General features: G+C 36.0%; 1 protein-coding gene across 4 annotated transcripts in view; it reads right to left on the minus strand.

Annotated features, from left to right (window-relative positions):
- The window catches only part of PTPRO (protein tyrosine phosphatase receptor type O), a 1723724-nt gene that overhangs the window by 568602 nt on the left and 1132264 nt on the right, over positions 1-22858 (minus strand). For all 4 annotated transcript variants that reach the window (XM_044088440.1, XM_044088442.1, XM_044088441.1 and 1 more), the window contains exon 14: positions 16726-16858. In XM_044088440.1, the coding sequence (XP_043944375.1) occupies positions 16726-16858 (133 nt within the window). The remainder of the gene's footprint in view (positions 1-16725; positions 16859-22858) is intronic.

Here is a 22858-nt window from a genome sequence, read left to right on the forward strand (position 1 = left end):
AACTGTTGATTGTTTTCATAGAACAGCACACAACTGTTCTGACTGGAGGTATAAAACTATCTAAAACTGCAGTAACCTAATTCCAGAAGGCTTACCTAACTATGTGTACCCTCACTTGTAGCTGCCATCATCCTGGAACTGTTGATGTCAGAGCACCTAGATTTACTACTTGGAAGCTAAGTCTGGACTGCAGGGACTCACAAAATGTCCAAGGATACTAGTATCAGCCTGAAATCAATTCTGGATTATGGGAAGACCCAGAAATCTCTGAAGTCATATCAATATACATGCTGCTCTATGGGAAGCTCATTTTATGAAAAGATTAGACTGAAACACATCCAAACAGTGCTAACCTACAAAGCTAAAGCCGCGATTTCGAGAAATTGATGGTTCTACTAAACTGGTGTTTTTTCTCTATTTCTGCTAACAGTGAATCATTATCCACTTCTGACAGCAGTAAAACTTCAAGCTGAAGCAAATGCTGCAAATCTACTGAAGCTAATGTGCAATTTCATTTGAATCAGCAAACACCTTAATACACCTCTAAAAATCAAGAGAAAAATGAGTTGAATGGTAGGAGAAAGCTGAAATAAGCAAATACGAGTGACGTAATGCTAAAGCAACTAAAAACTTTAATATGGTAAGCGCTTTCAGTGGTAATAATATTCCACCTTCTTCAGACCCAGAACAACATAACAATGATACTTATATAGCTTGTAGTTAATTGTCAATTAGTCATTCAATCAACCAATAAAAATAAAACCATATAAAAATACAATATTTAAACAGTATAAAACCTGCTCTAAAAAGTTACAATGTTAAATATGTAATAGTCAATTAATAAATAACATTAAATATATATGTATAACATATATAAATATTATACTACAAAATAACATTTTAAAAGCTACTAGGGCTAAACTGAAAATGTATAATATATGATAATGACATAAGTTTACTGTAAGAACTAAGATATTTAGCTAAGTAAAGTGATAAAAATATAGTAATATGTCCATATATATATATATATATATATATATATATATATATATATATATATATATATATATATATATATATATGAAACTATGTAAATATTACTATGTTTCAAACTTAATCAACGAAGAAGTACAATATCAAATTCGAAACCTTTTGTGCAAAATTAATATGTTATCTATTTAAAGCTCGTCATGATGTGAGTAATATAACTGATTTGCTCAATGCATTTGACCAAAAACTTTTTAAATGTCGCAAACTGCAGCTTGAAGTTGCCTATCTAACTGAATGTTTAGAGAAGAAAATCATTCCCAAAGGGCTTAGACAGTGACGCTTCCCTGCAGGTTTAATTGCTGAATCTGTTTTTCATAAGGAACTTTTAGCATTATTTGACAGGCAAGCAGATGAATTCATTAAAACTTTGGTCAATTTTTATAATACTGAAACTGCTACTTTTAAAACTTTACTTGAAATAATGGAACATTCTATTTGTGGGGATCATAACTTTGAACAGTATAAATATGACTATTGCAGAATTTATTCAAGTATTGATGCTACCATTAACAAACTGTTAGCCACTAAAAAGAAATAAATTGACAGAAATGTACAGGCTTATGTCCATAACAAGGCATACCCTGCCCCCCCCCAGTTACCCACATGAATGGTATTCAAGATTATATGGGTTCTAGACCTGGCTTTGTACCTAATAGCAATGGTCCCAATAACTCCTGTCACCATAATGCTCATCTGGAAGAACCTTTACGTAGAAGTGAAAAAATAAGAAATAACCAAACACAACTTAACCAGCAGCAGTTGAATGATGTTAATGGCTCTAGTTCAACTGCTAATAACCAGGTTTTTCAAGTGGACAGGGATTCAAACCACAACAATCAGAACAACCAATCGAACCCGAGATGGCAAGGGAATTGGAAGAACAATCGGAGGAATAAGAGGAGGAGATATCACCAATTGCACCTAATGAACCAGAAATTTTATTGAGCACACACAGTGACTTTAAAATTTTCAATTATAAAATTACTGCTATAACTGTAGATCACAATATGGTTGATTTCTTTGCTAAAGGTCTTTCCTTTGTCCCTCATCAAAAAACTAATTTTGTAAAAATGATAGTTGATCTTAAAATGTATGTGCACAAATTGAATTTAGCGGTTCTGATGGGGACCAATTCTACACTTGTGAATTCTCTACGAGTCTCTAGCTTGTTTAACCCCCCACTTGTACCCACATTAATGTCCTTTGAAAAAAAATATGTGAGATAGATTTAAGGAGACTATCAGATAATGATATGCATGTTAGATTAATGCACACTAACATTATTTCTGAGGACAAACAATACATTGATTTGATACACAATTGTGGTATTAGAGTTATGAAGCCGGACAAGGGAGGGGGCATCGTGTTTATGAATCAGTCTAATTACATTAGTAAGATGCGTGAACACATGGATACTGAGGTATATACCCCTGCTAGTTTGCATCAGGTTAATACTGCATACAGGCACATTAGAACTGCTCTTGATGATTTATTTCTGGAAGGGTCTATTGATATAGACACCTTTCAATATCTGTCTATGACAGCACCTAGAATTCCTACTATTTTTGGGACCCCAAAACTACACAAGGATATCAGGAACCCCCCTTTTAGACCCATTGTTGATGGTAGGGGTTCGATTACTTTTGCTTGTGCTAAATTGGTAGATAGTATTCTTAAACCACTTATTAACCAGGAATTACAAATATGTCATGATTCATGGAGTTTCCTGGATAATATTAACAACTTGGAGTATAAGGACAACAATATTTTTGTTACGATCGATGTAAAAGATCTATACACAGTTATCCCCCACCAATTGGGTATAGAATGGGTGAGAGAATTTATGTTGTACAAGAATGTCGAGCATGAAAAAATACTGGTTGAAACACTCTTGGATCTGATTCTTTCTAACAGCTATATTATGTTTGATAAGAATATATTTTTACAAAATAAAGGGGTAGCAATGGGGTCCCCATGTGGTGCCAGTTTCGCCAACAGTGTCATGGCATATTGGGAACATAATCTTTTGTTCCCTGATAGTGTTTTTCAGGAAAATGTACTATGGTACACCAGATACCAAGACAACATGTGTCTGGTATGGCAAGGTGATATCCAACAGATTAAAGGATTCATACAACATATTACCAACAAAACCAATTTTCTTGAATTCACTTATCAAGTAGAGGTAGATAGTATAACATATCTTGATGTACAACTGACTAATGACAGCTATAACAAGCAGTATAGAGCTACCATTTATAGGAAACCTATCTACTCTAATGCCTTCCTGCACTATACTAGTGAACATCCATATCACCAGAAAAAGGCAATTGTTAAAGGCCAGTTGGTGAGAGCTGCACGGATGGTTACTGAAGATGCTGACTTTGACTTAGAATGCAACAAGATGAAGTCCATGTTCATAAGTAGGGGGTATCCTATCAAACTATTTCTAGAAACACTTACAGAAGTTAAAGATAAGAAATCAACAGGTTGGTTTAAACCTATTTTAACTAGTAGAGTACACAAGGATGTCATTACTACCAACACTAATTTAATTACATGACAGTATGACAAAAACGATGACGGTGTCATGTTATTACATCTTAGTTTCTTATCTACTTTTTCAGCTGACAAGGCAAGAGTCAAAGAGATTTTTATAAAGAATTGGGCATTAATTTTGGAAGAACCGTCCATTTGCATTAAGCTAGGTATCAGACCCCGCTTTACTTTTAGAAGGGGTTTTAATCTTAAAAACTTGTTGGAAAGGCATAAGAATGAGCATTTAGGTACGAACAAGCAGGTATATAAAGGTATGCGTAAATGTGGGCATTGCACACAGTGTAAATACATTCAAGTGACTACTAACATCAATATTAATAACAAACAGTACACAATAAATGGCTCCTTTAATTGTGAGTCCAAAGCTGTAGTATATGCAGCTTGCTGTCAGGTTTGTCCCTCATTTTATATAGGTAAGACCGAGAGGAAACTAAAACAAAGAATATACGAGCATTGTTATGCTGTTAGTAAAGGAGATGTTAACAATGCTCTTGCTCGGCATATTTTACAATTTCCAACACATGAGTTTTTATTTTTGGTTGTACACCAAACACTTTTGGACCCGAGAGGGGGGCCTTGGCAACTTTTATTAGAACAAAAAGAGTTGTATTAGCAAATCAAAATGGCTGCATACATTTTCCCTGGTTTAAATGAATTTGTGTCTATTAAAAGCGTGTTAAAATTAAGAGTTTTAAATAGATAACATATTAATTTTGCACAAAAGGTTTTGAATTTGATATTGTACTTCTTCATTGATTAAGTTTGAAACATAGTAATATTTACATAGTTTCATATATATATATATATATATATATATATATATATATATATATAAAAATATGGACTCTGTTTTTGGTCATATATTCAGTATTATTATGATCAGACTTTAGTCTCTAACCAGCATGTAATTATTTAATATATATGTTTTACATATTACTATATTTTTTATGCGACTTTACTTAGCTAAATATCTTAGTTCTTACAGTAAACTTATGTCATTATCATATATTATACATTTTCAGTTTAGCCCTAGTAGCTTTTAAAATGTTATTTTGTAGTATAATATTTATATATGTTATACATATATATTTAATGTTATTTATTAATTGACTATTACGTATTTAACATTGTAACTTTTTAGAGCAGGTTTTATACTGTTTAAATATTGTATTTTTATATGGTTTTATTTTTATTGGTTGATTGAATGACTAATTGACAATTAACTACAAGCTATATAAGTATCATTGTTATGTTGTTCTGGGTCTGAAGAAGGTGGAATATTATTACCACTGAAAGCGCTTACCATATTAAAGTTTTTAGTTGCTTTAGCATTACGTCACTCGTATTTGCTTATTTCAGCTTTCTCCTACCATTCAACTTGTTTTTCTCTTGATTTTTAGTAGTGTTTTTGGTTTTCTTGACCTTAATGCACCTCTATTCACACTGATCCCTTTCACCATGACATCTCCACACATGAATCACAGTAGGAGTAGAGGATTTTCCCCAGCACCTTTGTCAAATTTCCCCAAGGCACTACGAATACCACCTCTTGTCTCCCTTGAAAATAGGCCATGCCTTGAGATGTTAAACTGATCCATAACAGCAAAATGAACCAATAAAATAAATGATAAAATGGCACAACTTTAGCATGATCCTTGGTGGTAGGCTGACATTTTAGCATCAAAGCCTGTGGCTTCCAGCTGATGAATATTATCTAGATTCAGCACCCTGTTCATGATGTGGACCTTTCAGTGGTGATCAAGTGATGATCACATTGTCTTGCACTTTCTTGCACACACTGCCTGGCATTTCATTGCAGAGGATTAAGGCTATGAATCACTGGTCAGCTTCATCCTATAGTAGAGAGTTTAAGTCTCTCATTCTTCATTTGCTTCCTGTGTCACTCTGAAAAAATCACTTAACTAGATGGACTGTATTCCTGAGTCATTCCTGAATAGATGTAGTTGTGCCTACTATGTTTAGTGAATTAACAAATAAAAAGCAAACCTTGGGCTATACTTATGTTCAGTACTTCTTGATGCTCAGCATACACACCCTCAGATGGCAGTTAGTGACTGGCACCTGCATTACCAAACAGTCTACCTTCATCAAAAGAAGCCTGCACTGGCTGCCGACATGCTCATTTTTATTTATTTATTTATTGCATTTGCTAACTGGGATCATCCACTGGCCAGAAATTTGCCCCTTTTCGGTGGATTCCCAAGGAGAAAAGCTCCATTTCATGCAACAAGTTAAGACTATATTATTTTTTTTCTTAGACATATAGACAAGGTATGATTGCATACTTTTTCAGGAACAGTTTAGATTACATAGATCAGTACAGAGATTACAATGCAGATATACTTACTTTGAAAAAAGATTAAAATGCTGATATATTTGTGTATATACACTTGATTAAAAACACACACACATATATATATATATATATATATATATATATATACATACACATATATAAAATGTGTGGACATATAAATAATATGAGGTAGTGTACTCAGTGTCCTTCTGTTAGTATTCTTAGCCCTAGAGTATTTGAGTCCCCTTAAACTAAATCAGCTTCTGGTACCCTAAAAAGTTTGTAATTTTTTTGTGAGGCCACTTAGAGGCTTTTGTCATTTCCAAGCTGTCACTTGTCTAGGCAGGCTGTAATAGACGAGTCTTTGTGGGTTCTGTTCATCCAGCTTTATTATATACAAACACATCACAATTGCAGCTTATTAACTTTAAATGAGGTAACTTATGTATAAACTAACTACATTCATTCATTCATGCATGCTCACTTTCTGGCTGCACTTTCAAAATGGCACTGAGTATAGCACGTGCCTGCTATTAATATATGCACGTTCTCGCCTTTATATGCTTCTTAAAGACACAGCACATGCACTCTGTTCTACATCTGCCCTCTCTGAGAAATAGATCATATAATGCTGAGAATATCAGTTTGACATGCAAACAATGCAAATACAGTTATGTCCAGGTTGCTGTGTTTTTCACACTAGGTCTGGAAGTACTACCGAATCTTGAGACACAAAACTGAGAATTAGACTTAGCAACTGGAACTGTCTCTGCTGAATGTTCAACCTTAGGAATATCGGGAACATCCTCAGGAATGGAAGCAGAAGTTAGGACACATTCTGGAACAGGAACATTGTCTGGATTGCTCTGAGATCTAGAGTCTGTATCACAGGAACAATGCTGCGATAATGATTTTGGTACAGGAAGATGTCTGCGATTTCTCCTGTACTCCACAACCTCAGATTCTATGAAATAGGATCTCGGCTCAGTACATACACCTGTTACTTGACCAATCTGGTTGAAACCTTTCGCCATTTGTATCCTCATTCTCTCCTTCTTTCAATGGACAAAGAAATCTGCTCGAGTTGTCATAACTGGACTTCTGGAAAGAACGCTTTCTGAATAATTGTGCTCTGATGGTTCTGTTGTTTTTAGTTTTAGGCCTCAGTAAACTGGAACTAATAGGCAGTGTTGTTCTGGTTTGCCTGGATAGAAGTCTCTGAGCAGGCGAGCCAAGTATATCATCATGGGGTATGTTTCTGAGATTAAGTAAATTCAAAAAGACTTTGGTATTATTACACTTTGACCTTTCAAGTAATTGCTTTGCGCTCTGCACTACACGTTCAGTCTGGATTGCTAGTGACATGTACAAAGTCCCATTCTCTTACAAATGTCTGAAACAACTGACTAGTAAACTGAGTGCCATTGTCAGAAGTAACTTTGTGTGGATTACCATGGACTGAGAAATGATGTTTCAACTTGGTAATAACAGTAGTGGATGTTAGATTAAGTAGTAAATCAATCTCAAACCAGTCTGAATAAGAGTCTACCTATAGTAAGTAATACTGATTGTTCCACTCGAATATGTCAGTGGCTACTGTTGACCAAGGTAGTTCACGAACTTGCCTTAGCTGAAGTGGTTCTCTATGCAAATGCGGTTTACTACTATTGCATACTGAACAAGAAGAAAATACTTTATCAATGTCTTTCACTAGTGAAGGCCAAAGTACTAGTTCTCTTGCCCTTCTTTTGGTAGATTCAGAACCTGGGTGACCATGATGCAAAATATGGATATATTCATGTTGTAAGGAAGCAGGAATAACAACTTTAGGAACTTTGAAAATAATGCTGTTTTCCATCAGCATCTAACCTCTGTAAGAAAATAAGTTTGCACTTCAGTTGTTACACTAGATTGCTTTGATGGCCATCCAACATTAATGTAGTGATTGAGCTTTTGCAAAATTGGATCAGTCTTTGCGTGATCTCTCAGCTCATCAAGTCTTGTGGTAGAAAAATTATGCACTGCCATTACATCAAAGTCAAAATTCTCTGTGTCAAGCTGTTCAGTTATATTTCTGTGTGATCTGGATAAGGTTTCAGCCAGATAAAGAAGTTTGACTTTTGTATAGACTATTTTGAAGTTGTACATTTTCAATTTGAGCATCATTCTTTGTAATCTCACTGGAGATGAATGCATAGGCTTCTTTAGAATAGTAACTAGAGGTTGGTGATCAGTTTCAATCTGGATAGCTTCACCATAGATATAATCATGAAACTCTGAACATGCAAATACTATTGCCAAAAGTTATTTCTTAGTTTCAGCATGTTGCATTTCAGTTTGGGTGTAAGTGTTCTAGATGCACAGGCTACTGGTCTGCCTTCCTGAAGAATAACTGCACCAAGACCAAATTTTGAAGCATCACAAGAAAGAGTGACTGGTTTATTGACATCATAGCATCTTAATGTAGGTGGGATGACAATTTTCTGCTTAAGGTTTTCAAATGCTCTCTGGAGCTGTTCCAACCAAGACCATGTAACATTTTTGCATGTTAGCTATCTTAAAAGTGCTGTCAAGTCGCTGAACTCTGGTATGAACTTGCCTAAAGAGTTGACCATGCCAAGCAAACGCTGTAGAGCTTGAATATTATCTGGTGCTGACATGTCAAGAATAGCTGCCTGCTTAGACAGGTCTGGTCTTAAGCCAGTGTTGGTAAATAAATGACCTTCATGTGTAACTTCTAGTAATCTGAATTTACATTTTAGAGAACTGAGTTTTAAGTTCACTTCACTTGCTCTGTCTAGAACTCTGTTTAAGGTTTCTGTCATGCTCTGCTTCAGCATTGCCTCCAACCAATAACTCATCTACTATTATGGCACAAGGATAACCTGAAAAATTTGCTTCATTGCATGCTGGAATACTTCACTTGCAGAATTTATTCCAAATGACATCCTCAGGAATGTATATCTGCCAAAGGGGGTACCAAAAGTGGTCAGTAATGAGGATTTGTGATGAAGCATCACTTGCCAAAATGAACGTTTTGCATCCATGACAGGAAAAAACAGTGGCATTCGGTATTAGGGCTGTGACCTCTTTGACTGTATGCATTGGAGGATGCAGTCTCTTTAATGCTTTGTTTAATCCCTGGGGTCAATACATATTCTGATTTCATCTGAGCCTTTTTTGTGAGCTGCTACAATGGATGACACCCATTCAGTTGGTTCTGTAACTGACAAATTACACCATGCTGCACCATTTTATCCAACTGAGCTTTGACTTTATCCTACATAGCTATCAGAACTTTTCTTTCTGGTCTGACTACTGGACTGACCTCGGGGTATAACTTCACAAAATACACAACTGGAAGTTTGACCAACTTGTCCTTGAAAACATCACAATACTTTGGAACTAGGATATACGCTTACATAATGAACTTCTTTAGTCAAAGAAAGCAGATTCATTCTCAAACTGTCTCTGACACGTAATAATGACTGCACAGGTCTTGAACTACATAGAATAACAAGCTGTAACAGTTCCTATCCAAATAACATGAAAGCACTACTGACCTTCAGTTTGAATTTCTTCACCTCCATAAGCAACAAGTTTCACAGTACTAGCCACATTGAGTTGTTCATTAGATTTCACCTTAGCAGATGTGTCTGCTGATATAGCATTAAACTTTCAACCAGTGTCTAATTTGAACTCAGTGGATTTACCATTGATTTGGACAGTACAAAACACTTTGTTCTTTGCCAACAAATTCACTGCATCAACCTTTTCACCAATTATTGATACACCATCTACACAGAAAGGAGAATTACAGATCTCTGTATGATCAACTTGCTTTTTTGAGTGACCCTTCTTTATAACCATGTGAGATTTACTTGATTTGCAAAACTTTTGAAAATGGTTCCATTTTTTTACACTTGTGGCATTGCTGACCTAATGCTAAGCATGTCTCTCTTTTAGACTCATGAGTGGCACCACAATTGCGACAGTTAACAATAAAGCTGGATTTGGGTTTTACTGACTCATGCTTGTACTGCACTGACTCCTTTCTTAGAACCTGGTGGAAAATTATGTGGTTTCCCTGGTGAGCCAGCAGGGTCTGTGGCTACCATATGCTTAGGCCTGTTTCTGTTTGCCACACGTTGCATGCTATCTGCATTTGCTCTGGAGCCTTCTGAAACCATGCTCTCGTCACTTGCAAGCATACTTGTGTGTCTTTCTGTAACTTCATGGATTTGACCCATCTCAATGGCGTTACTCAATGTTAAATCAGTGTCACGAAGCAAAATCTTTCTCACAGCAACACTATTAATACCATACACAAGGCTTTCCTTTATTAATCCATCTTTTAAGTTACCAAACTGACACATTTTAGTTTTGTTTCTCAAGTCAGTATTATAAGCTGCAAAAGTTTCCCTAGTTTCTGATCTCTCGTGTAAAGCAAATGCCTCTCTAATGTAATATTTGTCTGGGGGTTGCACATTTCCCTGAATTTGCCCTTCAAACATTCTGGGTCTTCTGTTGATTCTGCCTGTACAACAATATGCCGATTTTTACCTTCTCCCTCTTATACTGCTGGTGCATACACAAATGAACATTCTTTTTCAATGGCCTCTGACCAAGTTAGGTTTAGCAAACTGAATACCCTGGCGCATGCATCTTTGTCAGAATAAGCTGCTTGTATAAAAATATCATACTCTTACTCAAATATTCCCCAAATCTCTGTAATATTCTGATCAAATACAAGTGGTGAGGGCTTTCGAAATCCATCTGCCATATTAACACATACCAGTGAAGGATTTTGCAAATATGCACGAACACACACACACACACACACACACACACACACACACACACACACACACACACACACACACACACACACACACATATACACATATGCCTGAAATTTATACCATTATTTGTAACTTTGCCCCATAGCACAACAAGCCTCTAAATAACTGAACTTTGCAAAATAAGTCCTTTGGGCACTGTAATACTCTCAAAATAGCTGGACTACAAAAGTAATTTATAATCATTTTAAGAAACATTTCAAATAACTGCACTGTGCGAATGAACTGGGCAGAATAAGCTCAGCGTAAGAAACATTTCAAAATAACTGCACTTTATGAATAAACAGTACATCGTGGCACACTGAAACTTCCCCAAAATGGCGGTACCTTGCTAGATAATTCTTTGCAGTGCAAGAAACATTCTGTGATGGTGGCACTTTGCGAATAGACACACCCAGCACAAGAAACTTTTTGAAATGGCTGTACTTTAACTGTACTTCACAAAATAGTTGAACTTTGCACACAAATAAACCCTTCAGAATACATGCACAGTAATGAGCACACAGTGTAAGAACTTTTAGACACTTTGAGATACTTTGAATAACTCTAGCTATGCCCTTGATACAATGCAAAGTCGTAGTTATGGTAAAACATAGCCCTTTGCCAAACAAATGCAGTCTCCTTGCTTTATTTATGCTTAATGTGCCCCTTTTGCCCTTATTATATTAATTTTGCTCATTTAATCTCTTTTCATGACCAATGTACTTTTATTGTGCTCATTTTACTCTAAACATGTCCATTTTGCTTTTAAACATACTTGCACTGCTTTTCTGATAATCGTTTTATCAAATATTTTAATCTTAAACATTTTGTTTAATTAATAAACCTTTTGTGCCTCTTGCTTGTTTAATAATGCTGTTTGTGCCCTTGTAATGCTCAGTTTTATCATTTTGTTTTACAAAATAAACTGTTAGTGCAAGTTTACATTACCTTTGGTATTTTTCAGGTTTAGCAGATGTGAAAGCTCTGGAATCAGCTATATCAGTGGATATAAATTAACTTAGCTGCTTGTTCAGGTAATTATTTTAATTACTTATTATTGTTTGCTTATTTTGGATTTTTATGTTATACTATCAGGTCTGATTGTTCCGTGTTTTTTTTTAGCATTTACTGTATTGTAGTTAGAGAAACAATGCAAACTTTACAATATGGAAAACATTATACTATAGTAAAGTAGAAATGGCAAAGATTATATTTTGAATGTAATTAAGTCCCACGACATGGAGACTGAATGGTTGAAAAAGTGGACTTACATATATTAAGTATGACATGGCCATTTCTAAAATATTCCCTTTTCTCCAAGGTATGGTGATCTTGGAGTTAGAACATATAAGTCTGGGGCTGTGGGTGGCTTGCTCCCCACACTGGGGAGTGTAAGGAGGCTTGCCCCCCCTGCAAAAAAATTTTAAAAGAGAAGAGCTATGTTCAAGATTTGTTCTTCTCCTACATTTTCTATCTTTTTTCCCCCCACTTTTATGCACTTGACATTTCGAGTACTGATATTTCAGTAGGCAGCCTCTGGGTCAGCATCATGAGACTGATTAAAGACATATAGATAATAGGTGGACATATGTGCACTGTTTGCTCATATGTGGCATAGATGCCCATATATTCATACATGGTCTGGCTACTTTATTATGGCTTGGCAAATTTAGTGCCTCCTTGGCCCCATTTCTCTATTATGGCTAATGTTTTCTGTAGCCAGGTTGCTAGTCGACATTGATTCTGGCTTGTTTGGATCATTATAACAGCATTACCTATCTTTACTATAGGGCCATATAGATTAGTGGTTCTTCAGGAATATTAAAGTGAAAGATGTATCTTTATTTAGATTTCTTTACCCCCATCCATCCATCCACCGATCCACAACCCACATTGAATAGAAACCTGGCTGCTGAAAACATTAGCCTTAGCAGAGATAATAAATGGCTGATGCTGGGTCACCAAACATGGAGGGGAAGGTGGTACTTGTCCTCTGTATAGCCTTGGTGGTGGCCAGATGGAGCAACTGGCACATAGTGCCAAGGAAGCAGTAGATTTGCCAAGCCAAAGCAAAGTAACCAAACTGTGCATGACTAGGATCATCTATACCATGTATGTGCCAGCACTGCAAATCCTGTCTCAACACCATGTACATCAAGGTCAACAGTGGAGAGGTTAATGACAAAATTCTTATGGATGACTTTTACCCCCACTAATGGCTGAATGGCCAGTAAGGGGAGGGACTAATGGATCTAATAGATTAATGAATGATGAGACTGATAGCCAGCAGGTATAAACAATAACAGTGACAATAAAAAGGAAAAAATTAAGTTGAGGACACACCTGCATGAGTTGGTCCTACCTTTAATAGCAATTAATGATTCTAAAGCACATACTGAAAAAAGAGTAAGAAAATTGAAAATTTCTTGATGTGGTCATATTTTCCCTAATAGGTAAAAATACTATCTCAAGTCACCAATGGAAACAGGACAAAGGTCAAACAGGACCAATACAGGCACAAAAAAGAAACTCTTTTTTTCTGTAATACAGTTTTTTCTGCACTTCCAGGACACTCCTACGTAGTGAAATAGGATATTTATTCCAAGGACCACCTCATTTTATCAGCAAGTAAACTGACATATGTTTTTTAAAATCAAAGGAAACAAAACAACTATACACATTAATATTCAGCAGCAATGAATGATTTGTACATAGTTATACTCAGTGGTTGTTACCAACAAGCTTTCTACTTTCTTTTTTTAACTGAAAGGATAACATTTGCTTCTCATATTTAGTTAGTTTATCATGACTGACCTGAACATCAGCTGTTACAATGATGCAAAAGTAAAGTTCTGAGTTGTTGTGCTTTGTACCATATCACTCTCTGGTTATTTTTTCAGATAGTAAATGGAAGACAATGCTTTCCTTCATTTCTTATACAACAACCAGTGATAGTACGTCATATAGTTCCTAAAAGCATCAAATACCTAACAGTGCAGTTTTTATAGCTGACATCATTACAGAAATTTAACTAAAACCTGCTGCAGACAACCCCCAAACTGTTAACATAATAAGTAAACAAAAGCTAGCCTGATCATTTCACAAGTACAAAGTAAATGGAAGCAACACTGAGGCCATATCTCTCAACCTGGAAACATCAAAAATCTGGACAAGGCCCATGAAAAATATATATAAATCTGTATACTGATTAACATAAAATTAGTATACATAATTATGTAACCCCACCCACTCCAATGGAATTGCGGGACAGCAACTTTCAAATGCAAACTGAAGAACAGACAACCAAAATATGGCACCAGAGTCCCCCTGCAGCCATTCCAATGTCCCATTACAATGCACAAACACTAATAGACATCTGCTAAACAAAGCAATACTGTCTCACAATGAAAATAGACTTGGCATTAAAACTTCTCTGCCCTTGAAACTCATATTCATTAAAACAGCATTGAAACCCACACCACATCCAAAGAAAGTGCATCTGGCCACATAATGTACGACTGAGATCCATGGTCCCATATGAGCTGATTAACTTATATTTTTCATGATACATAGGAATGCCTTACTATTATAGTCAGGTTACTGTTTTGTTTAACTTCTGTTACTCCCTACTTTACTGTAATCATAAAATGTACAACTATAATATCACCAATTTTCATTAAAAAGACAGTCACAAAAAAGTGCTCCCTCTGCTTTAAGACATAAATAAAACTGCAAGTCAAACAACTCTAAACTAAACTCTAAACTTTCTGGAGCTTTTCTCCCTGGGCATCTGACCCAGTTGAACTTTTACAGTCACCAAATATCAATAAATAAATAAATAATAAAATATTCTGATGATAAAACAACTGCCTGGTAGTATTACTGATTCTTTTCCACTATGACTGATTACTCTTTCAACACATGCAACTGAAATCTAAATGACAACACCATTTTTTTAACAACTATAAAACTACCTATCTATAGTACACCAGAATACTGATACTTTCCCCTGCCAATCAACTCTCTAACAGTTACTTCCCAAACTCCCACACAGCTTTATCCACTAAAAGACTATGCAGCCAGACTTCACTTTTCTGTTATTTCCACTAAGGATACTAAATTGTTAACATCAAAACTGAACTTTCAGGCTCAAGCTTTACAAAACTTCATCCAATGTTTCTCAAATTAAGAACAAAAACCATTGCTGAATCTCTTATTTATGTTTATAATCTATCCCTGACACACACACACACACACACACACACACACACACACACACACACACACACACACACACACACACACATCCCTCTCCGTTCACGAGAAAAAAAGCTCTGCAGTACCCATGATCTCACTCGCTCGCTAATATAATATGTCTATCCACCATACCTCTTCCAGCAGTCCCCACTCACTATCTGCGAAAGCAGCTCTGCAGACGTCTCTCCAGGCTATACCTCTTCTAGCAGTCCCACTTGGTGCTTGCTATCAGCAAAAGCAGCTCTGCAGACTTCTCTCCAGGGCAGGCTATACTATCCACCATACTGTTTCCAGCTTCCCGCTTGCTAGTAACAGCCGAAAATGTGTGCATATGAGATCTTGAGCTCAATTCCGACAGGCTGATGGAGCTGACATCATCACGCACGTGATGACGTCAGCTTAAAAACGGGGAAAAAATTTAAAAAACAAGCTGGGAAAATTCAGAAATGAAGGGGTGCCACTTGGGAATCGTGGCACCTCAATATTTGGACCCAAAAACTCGGTAAAAATGAGTAATTCAGTATGGTTGGGAGGTATGGCTGAGGTAATTGTAATTAATCTGATATAATGCTACAGTAACTAAGTACTGGCAGCATAATCCAAAACAATAAGAACTCTGAAAAAAGACTGCTTGGATCAAACTACTGCATGGTAAGGAAACAATTGATTTAGGATGACAGAAGTATCAAATGAATCTATATGGGAGTGTTTTAAAGATAAAGACAAGGACCAAAAATCCCTAAATAGAAAAACCTGAAAACATAAAAGAGCCATATGCAAAATCAAAATGAATGTATTTTATGTAAGATAAAATCCATCTAACAAAACATGCACTTAATCACTGTCAAGCATTTTTTATGTCAACCAACTTGAACATTAATCTGTTGGTTGTTTACTAAGAGACATGTTTTCCTTTATTTTACCTAACAGTACCGAACATACTTTCCAGCATGGAATAGCCTTTAAATGACCTGATTTTCTGCTAGAGAACTGGAAAGTTATAGTCAGATGAGATGTGGCTCTCATCTACAGTTGATGAGGATTTATTCATTCTGTCCTAGTCTTCTGTCTCTTGTCTGCATGTAGACGTCTAACCCCCTTGGTTATCTTTAGAGCTTATGATTGCCTACTTCCAGGCTCAAAACAACTAAGACACACACCTGGAACCAAACATCTTTTCCCCACCTGGGGACTTTTCTGCAACATAAAATCCTACAATGTTCCAATAAGAAAGGTTATAGAGTCTTTGGCCGCTTCCTCCTAGTTCTCACTACTAGCTGTCAGGTGCTGCATCAGGTACCTGAAACAAGGATACCTGCACTTTAGTCAGATCTTCAACCTCTATATCACAAAAAACAGCTTCTCACCTCCTTGATCTGTTACAGCAAATATGCAGTCTTTGATTCATAAGTCAATTCTATGTCAAGATTTTTTGTTTAGGTTTTCCAAAAGTTCCTTACATTGATGCTTTCTGACATTTCATGATGACTGGATACTGTAAAATCAAGGATTTTAAACATAAAATGCATTCCAGATTATTATTTATTTTACTTTTGAAGGCAAAGTCTATATTTAGAAAACCTGTACCTTGATCTATTATGTTTAAAGCTTTATCCTCAGCATCAATAGCGAATGTTACAAGTTTAACTCTTCAAGCTTAACTATTGGCTGAAAGTGAAATAAAGGATAACAATGACCTACCTACAGTGGAGACAGCAATAAAGGCTGGTATACTGCGAATATTGTGGCTAACTGTGGTCACGCTGCAGTTGTATAGAGTTGCAGGCAATAAATTTGAAATGGTGACAGCGTGTGAAGCAATAGACACAGGTACCTGAGAATATAACCAAAAGAGACACAGCACAAGTCATATTTATCAGGCAATTAACTGGAGAAATTCAGCTTGCACTTATGGTAGCCAAGAGTTTTATCAATCACTTCCAACCTTCCCATGTTCATTCTTTGTAACATTCTGAAATAAGGCTAATTACAAGATTATCAGTTCATGTTAACTTTACAATGTCTCAATCTATGGCATTATTTTCATGGCAAATGCTTAGAATTAAAGCATGCTAATCCATTTGTTTTTACTGAATAGCACAGTGAGCTAATCTTAAACTATCAAAATGCGCTAGCACTCATTAAAATGTTAAGAAATTGACATGGATATATCTATATGAAAAAAAATCATTATAGCATATCAGAAAAGAAGTATAAATACATCTGTGCAGTAAGCTGTCCTTTTTTGATGGGACATTGTTTAGTTAGTTGGTGATGATCCAAAGTCATTCAAATAATGGATGATTCACCGATTATTCATTTGATAAGTACACGTGCACCACACACACACACACACACACACACACACACACACACACACACACACACACGCACACACACATAAAGAAATAATTATCAGTATCAAAGCTCCAACAACTTAAAAGATTAAATTATAGGAAAGGGACTATGTCAGTCTGCATTTGAGGATGCATCCTTAATCTGACACCTTAGTATAGTTCTGAGGATAACACGGTTTTCTTGAAAATTCCACAAAATCATGTATACTAAAATCTGGCTGTAGTGAACAGCACATGTTTCAGGGACCAAACTTCTTGTACCATGAAGATGCACAGCCTAACTCTGCAGACAACTAGCTTTTGTTGTTGAAGAATAAGTTAAAGAGAAGAAAGGCTGAGTGTGGAAGATGACAATAATTTGTTACAGACATGATGGTTCACAAAATCTGCAAGAAAAAGTATGAAATGCAATCAAATAAAAATTCTGTAACATAATATTAAAACAGTTGGCTATCTTGAGGTTGACCATGATAAACATATGGTTGAGGTTTAATATACTAAAAAACAATAATGTGGCAGATCTCATACACTGGAAACTGTGAATACTATAGTATACAAATATTTGAGAAGTAGTTGAACAGTAATCTCAAAGGATTACGGAAAATTCAGACATAATGCTCATGTGGGACCATTCAGTATTACCTGCTTAAACAACAGTAGCATAAAAGCCAGATACAGTGATCTGAGGGAAAGTATGGTGGAGGTAGTATTAATTCACTGAAATAGCCACCTGTAATAACACTAGTATTTTCCATGGAAAAAGACCAAAAGTAATAAAATATCAGGACATTCAAGTTAAAACTGAATCAATGTGGTGCAGGGGCACCCAATTGTTCCTGCAGTCCTTAAAAGGGCTAATAAGAAAAATAAAACAACATTCAACCATACATAATTAAGCTCCCAAAACCAGTAACAAGATATGAATTACAGACGAAGACAATCTTGCACATGTCCACTGTTGAGGAAGCCACTTCTAACAAACATTACAAACTAAGACAATACTTAATTCACAATCTTTAAATATTAGCTAACTTATGGCTGGGTCTCTTGCCAGCATGACCACATAAACACCATAAATACTTGGAGGAATTAAAGAAGTTTTAATAATTCTGTTTGTTGCAATAGTTGTACAAGTTACTGTGCATTCCCCTGGTTGTCTGCTCAGTCATTTTTTTCTTGTATCCCACCTAGCATAGCAGCCAATATGTTATGGTGTCCATTCTTTCCAGCAGGGAAAAGACCACTTTCAGTGACTTGAATTATTGCTAATCAGCTGTAAGGTGATAAGTGAGATGTGGACATCATCTACATAAAGTTAGGATGTTCTTATTATGCTAGAATTCCCTACCTTAGATTTGTATGTAGAATGCTGGTCCTCTTGGGTGACTTTGGAGTTCTTGATTGCCTGTTTAGAAGGTCAAGGAAACTGAGTTGTACACCTGGCACTAGTCCAAGTTCCCCATCTGAGGGCATTCTTGCAGCATTAAGTCTTACAATGTTCCCTCGAGAAAGGTCAATGAGCCTTCATCAACTTAGTATTAATTCGTACAACTGGCTCTGAGATGCTGCAGCAGGTCCTTGAACTCAGGTTACTTGTGTTGTAGTCAGGTCTACGTCTCTGTCACAACAGCCAGATTATCACCTTCATGGTTTCACTGCTACAGCAAATGTACAGTTATTGATGCATAAGTTAATTCTGTGTCAAGATTTTTCTGTTGAGGTTTTTCAAAAATCTCTTATATTCATGCTTTTCTGACATTTCATAATGAATGGATATTGTCTTAAATATAAATTGCATAAACGATTATTGTTAACCCTATTTATTTAGTTTTGCTTGGGTATAAGTCTAGAAAGCATGTAAATTGATCTATTATTGTTAAAGCTTGATCCTTAGTAGAAATTTAAGATATTACCAATTTAATTCATGCAGATAGGGACACTGTATTCAAAGAGTGACAAATCAATGTTGTATACAGGAGGAATAATATCCTTCCCAGACTGACTCAAGATTCCCCCTCAGAATTCCATGAGCTACATAGAAGGTATTTCTTACTACCATGGTAACATACTGGTCAAAGAAAATATTTCTGTCTTTGAGAGGGTCTATGTCAGATGATTGACTTTTTGGAAACTCAAAAAAAATATCGAAGAGACCATCAGATCAAGATTCCAAAAACTCGAACATCAAAAAAAAAAAAAAAATACCTATTTTATGTTTTTGTAGTGGGCAAGCCCCCTGCAAATTACATATACTAACTCCGAGATCACACTACAGTGAGGAAAAGATAAATGTCCTGATCCTTGTTGTAGTGCTATCTCCATTTAAAAGCTTCATGTTTTGAAAAACTCAATCATATGGCCTCAACCATATGGAGTTTGAGTTTCTGAAAACACGATCAACTGATAGGGACCCTTATAAGTATACCAAGGCCATTTATGACATATTCTGTTTGACTTCTTTACTTTAATAATAATAGACTGCATGTAATGGCTGCTTCTCAGTATTGACTGACCTTGCTGTATTTGTTGGTGCAGAAAGCCAGATAATTCTTTTTACACCTGTAATGTATTTCAAGTCCATCCCAAGCAAGAGTACACTAACATATCTGGAAAATAGAACGTCTTTGCAAAGTTTACAATCTTTTATTTATGTAGTTATTTTAATTATGCTTTTGTTAACTGGGTTTGTCCAACTGGGTTTAGCCTAAATCCCTTTCCAGCAGAGGCCTGGAAAGAACTGTTCCAAAATATTACAAACATTTTTGAACATGCATTCAGTAATACACATGAACAAAACATTAAATAATGCACATTAATGAGTACACATTCAGCTGCTGATTAGATTAAATTCATATGAAAGCAGAGTCTGTTATTACAGTATAAAAGATAGTTCTACATTAGTGGATGATAAATACTGAGCATTTGAAGAGGTATATTTAGTGGGTAATCTTAGTAAACTTTAACAAATATAGTCACCAAAAGGTTGAGGGAGACAATTTGGGCATCTAAGATGCTGATGCCTAGAATCAGTAGACTGCTGTGAAGGCACAGCTACGGTGTGGCAAACAGGCTGGTACCCTGGTTGCAAGCTGTCCAGGTGCACAAATGCTGCTGTAAAAGAGCTGCAGCTCAGTCCACTATAAGTAAGCATGAGTTCTGGAAATCATTTAAACAGTCGCAATTAATAATAATAATAATAATAATAATAATAATAATAATAATAATAATAACAATAATAATGTTGAGACTGCTTAAGTTACATAAAATACTGGCTGGAGTGCTGGTGTGTGTGTGTGTGTGTGTGTGTGTGTGTGTGTGTGTGTGTGTGTGTGTGTGTGTGTGTGTGTTTGTATGTGTGTGTGTTAGCAATTAACTACATAATACAGCTCTTTGCCTAGACATGTAAGTTATTTGATTTTCTTTTTTAGTCCCAGCTAATGTTGTGGGCTGGTGAATGATTCCTGTAACACCCTGTTAGTGACTCCTTTTGTTCTGGACTATTGGCCAACTAACTTATTGCTTACACTTTTCTGGAGAGAAAGTTTATCAAGCATGTTATGACTTATATGAGTTTATTTATAATGCCTGTGTGTGGACTGATGCTAAATGATTGAACTGATTGAACTGATCAGAGTCAGGTAGACAACTTCCTTGAGGAAGCTAACCATGTTTAACAGACAAAATTTGCCCCTAACAAACCCAACTTGAAATACATAATGTACTTCCCCTTCTACACACAACTGGATATCTCAGTACTTTTCATAACATCAGTAACTTAATTGTGGATGAAGGGTTCTTGCCTGATTGAATAACTGCAAAACATATGATGGTCCATTAAAATGTATTACATTACAAAACTTGAATAAACAATGAGACCATAAAAATGTATTAAAATTACATAATGTTAAAATTACTAAATTATTAATGGTTGATTGTTGAAAATTATGATTTTGCAGATCTTAATCTTAAAACAGCAACAATGGAAATCCTAAAATTTAGGCCGGGGGGGGGTCTATTAGCTTGCAGTGAAAGCTGCCAGTATAATTCTCAACACTCCCAGTAGGTCTTCCCACTGGCCAGCTCTAGCATTTTAATTACTTGCTCCAATGCATAAAATTTAAATCTTTTATTACCACACACCCTGAAATGTTTGGCCAAAGAGTTAGCTTCCACGTCAAGTTTAATGGTCTCATTGTGTATTCAAGTTGTTTTCATTGAATAAGTAGATTTTAATACTGTTACTCATTATTCAAGTGGAGTACATAACAAATGTGTGATGTTTCTTTAACATATAATGGATTAATTATGGTTAATTGGAAGAGGACACTATATATATATATATATATATATATATATATATATATATATATATTTTTTTTTTTATTTTAATGTGTATTAGTTCTGATGAAGTTCATGTAGATGGACAAAGTGATTAATTTATTTTTATATTTCCCAATATGCGGTCAAGATGGTTTATATTAGAAGCTCGAAGAGTCACTTCTTCAAACACTTAAATGCTGACACATAAAGAGCGAACACTGGAAACCGCGAATGGCCACTTCCATGAATTTTTTTCCCTGTGAAAAAATTTGCTTGGCCGTTATTGGGAATTGCCCTGTTCTCCAATGTAGAGCGATCTTGGAGTTGGTATATTTAGTTAGGATTTGATTAGGATTTTAAAGTTTGATTTTATGTTTATGGGTAAGTGAATTTTTTCCCTAGGAAAAAATTTGTGGAAGGGGCAGTTTGTGGTTTACAGCTTTCACTTTTTACGTGCCGACCTTTCCGTGTTTAAAGAAAAGACCCTTTGTGCATATAATATAGACCCTGGTCAAGCTTTTAATAGCCAAGCTGGTGCTGGAGTGTCAGTCCATGATTTCTACAGGCAGTGGTGTGATGTACCTTCTCTGGGCCAGTAATCAAGGACCCTGAATCCTCACCACTGACACTGGATAGGGATTTTCACTTTGAACAAAAATGGATACACCCAGTATTTTCAGATGCATCTCTCTGCATCCAGCACAATTTTGCTTAGAGCACACAGGGAACACACTCAGTCCAGGGTCTGGATTTTTCTGTCTGTCTCCCTCCAGGTATCCAATAGGACTCCTCACTGGGCACAGTTATAGAGTTTAATCCTTAGCTGAGTGTCCAAGCCAAGTCCTCCAGCACCCCCTCTGTGAAACCAGTGCTTAGTGTCCCTGCTCCAAACAGCTGACACACACATGCTTTGAGATTTGATTTTCACACACACACACACACACACACACACACACACACACACACACACACACACACACACACACACACACACACACACACACCTGGGAAAGGCTGGCACACATTTACTAGGTATGACCCCTTCTGCCCAGACTATAAGTTTGTTACTGTCTCCAGACACTCCAAAGCCAGCTACTCTAAGGCTCTTACAAGGATACCCAATTATACTGAGTGAAATTAATATTAGTACAAGTGGT

The sequence above is a fragment of the Protopterus annectens genome, chromosome 11.part0, assembly GCF_019279795.1.
Source record: "Protopterus annectens isolate FY-2018-M chromosome 11.part0, PAN1.0, whole genome shotgun sequence".
Lineage (NCBI taxonomy): Eukaryota > Metazoa > Chordata > Ceratodontiformes > Protopteridae > Protopterus > Protopterus annectens.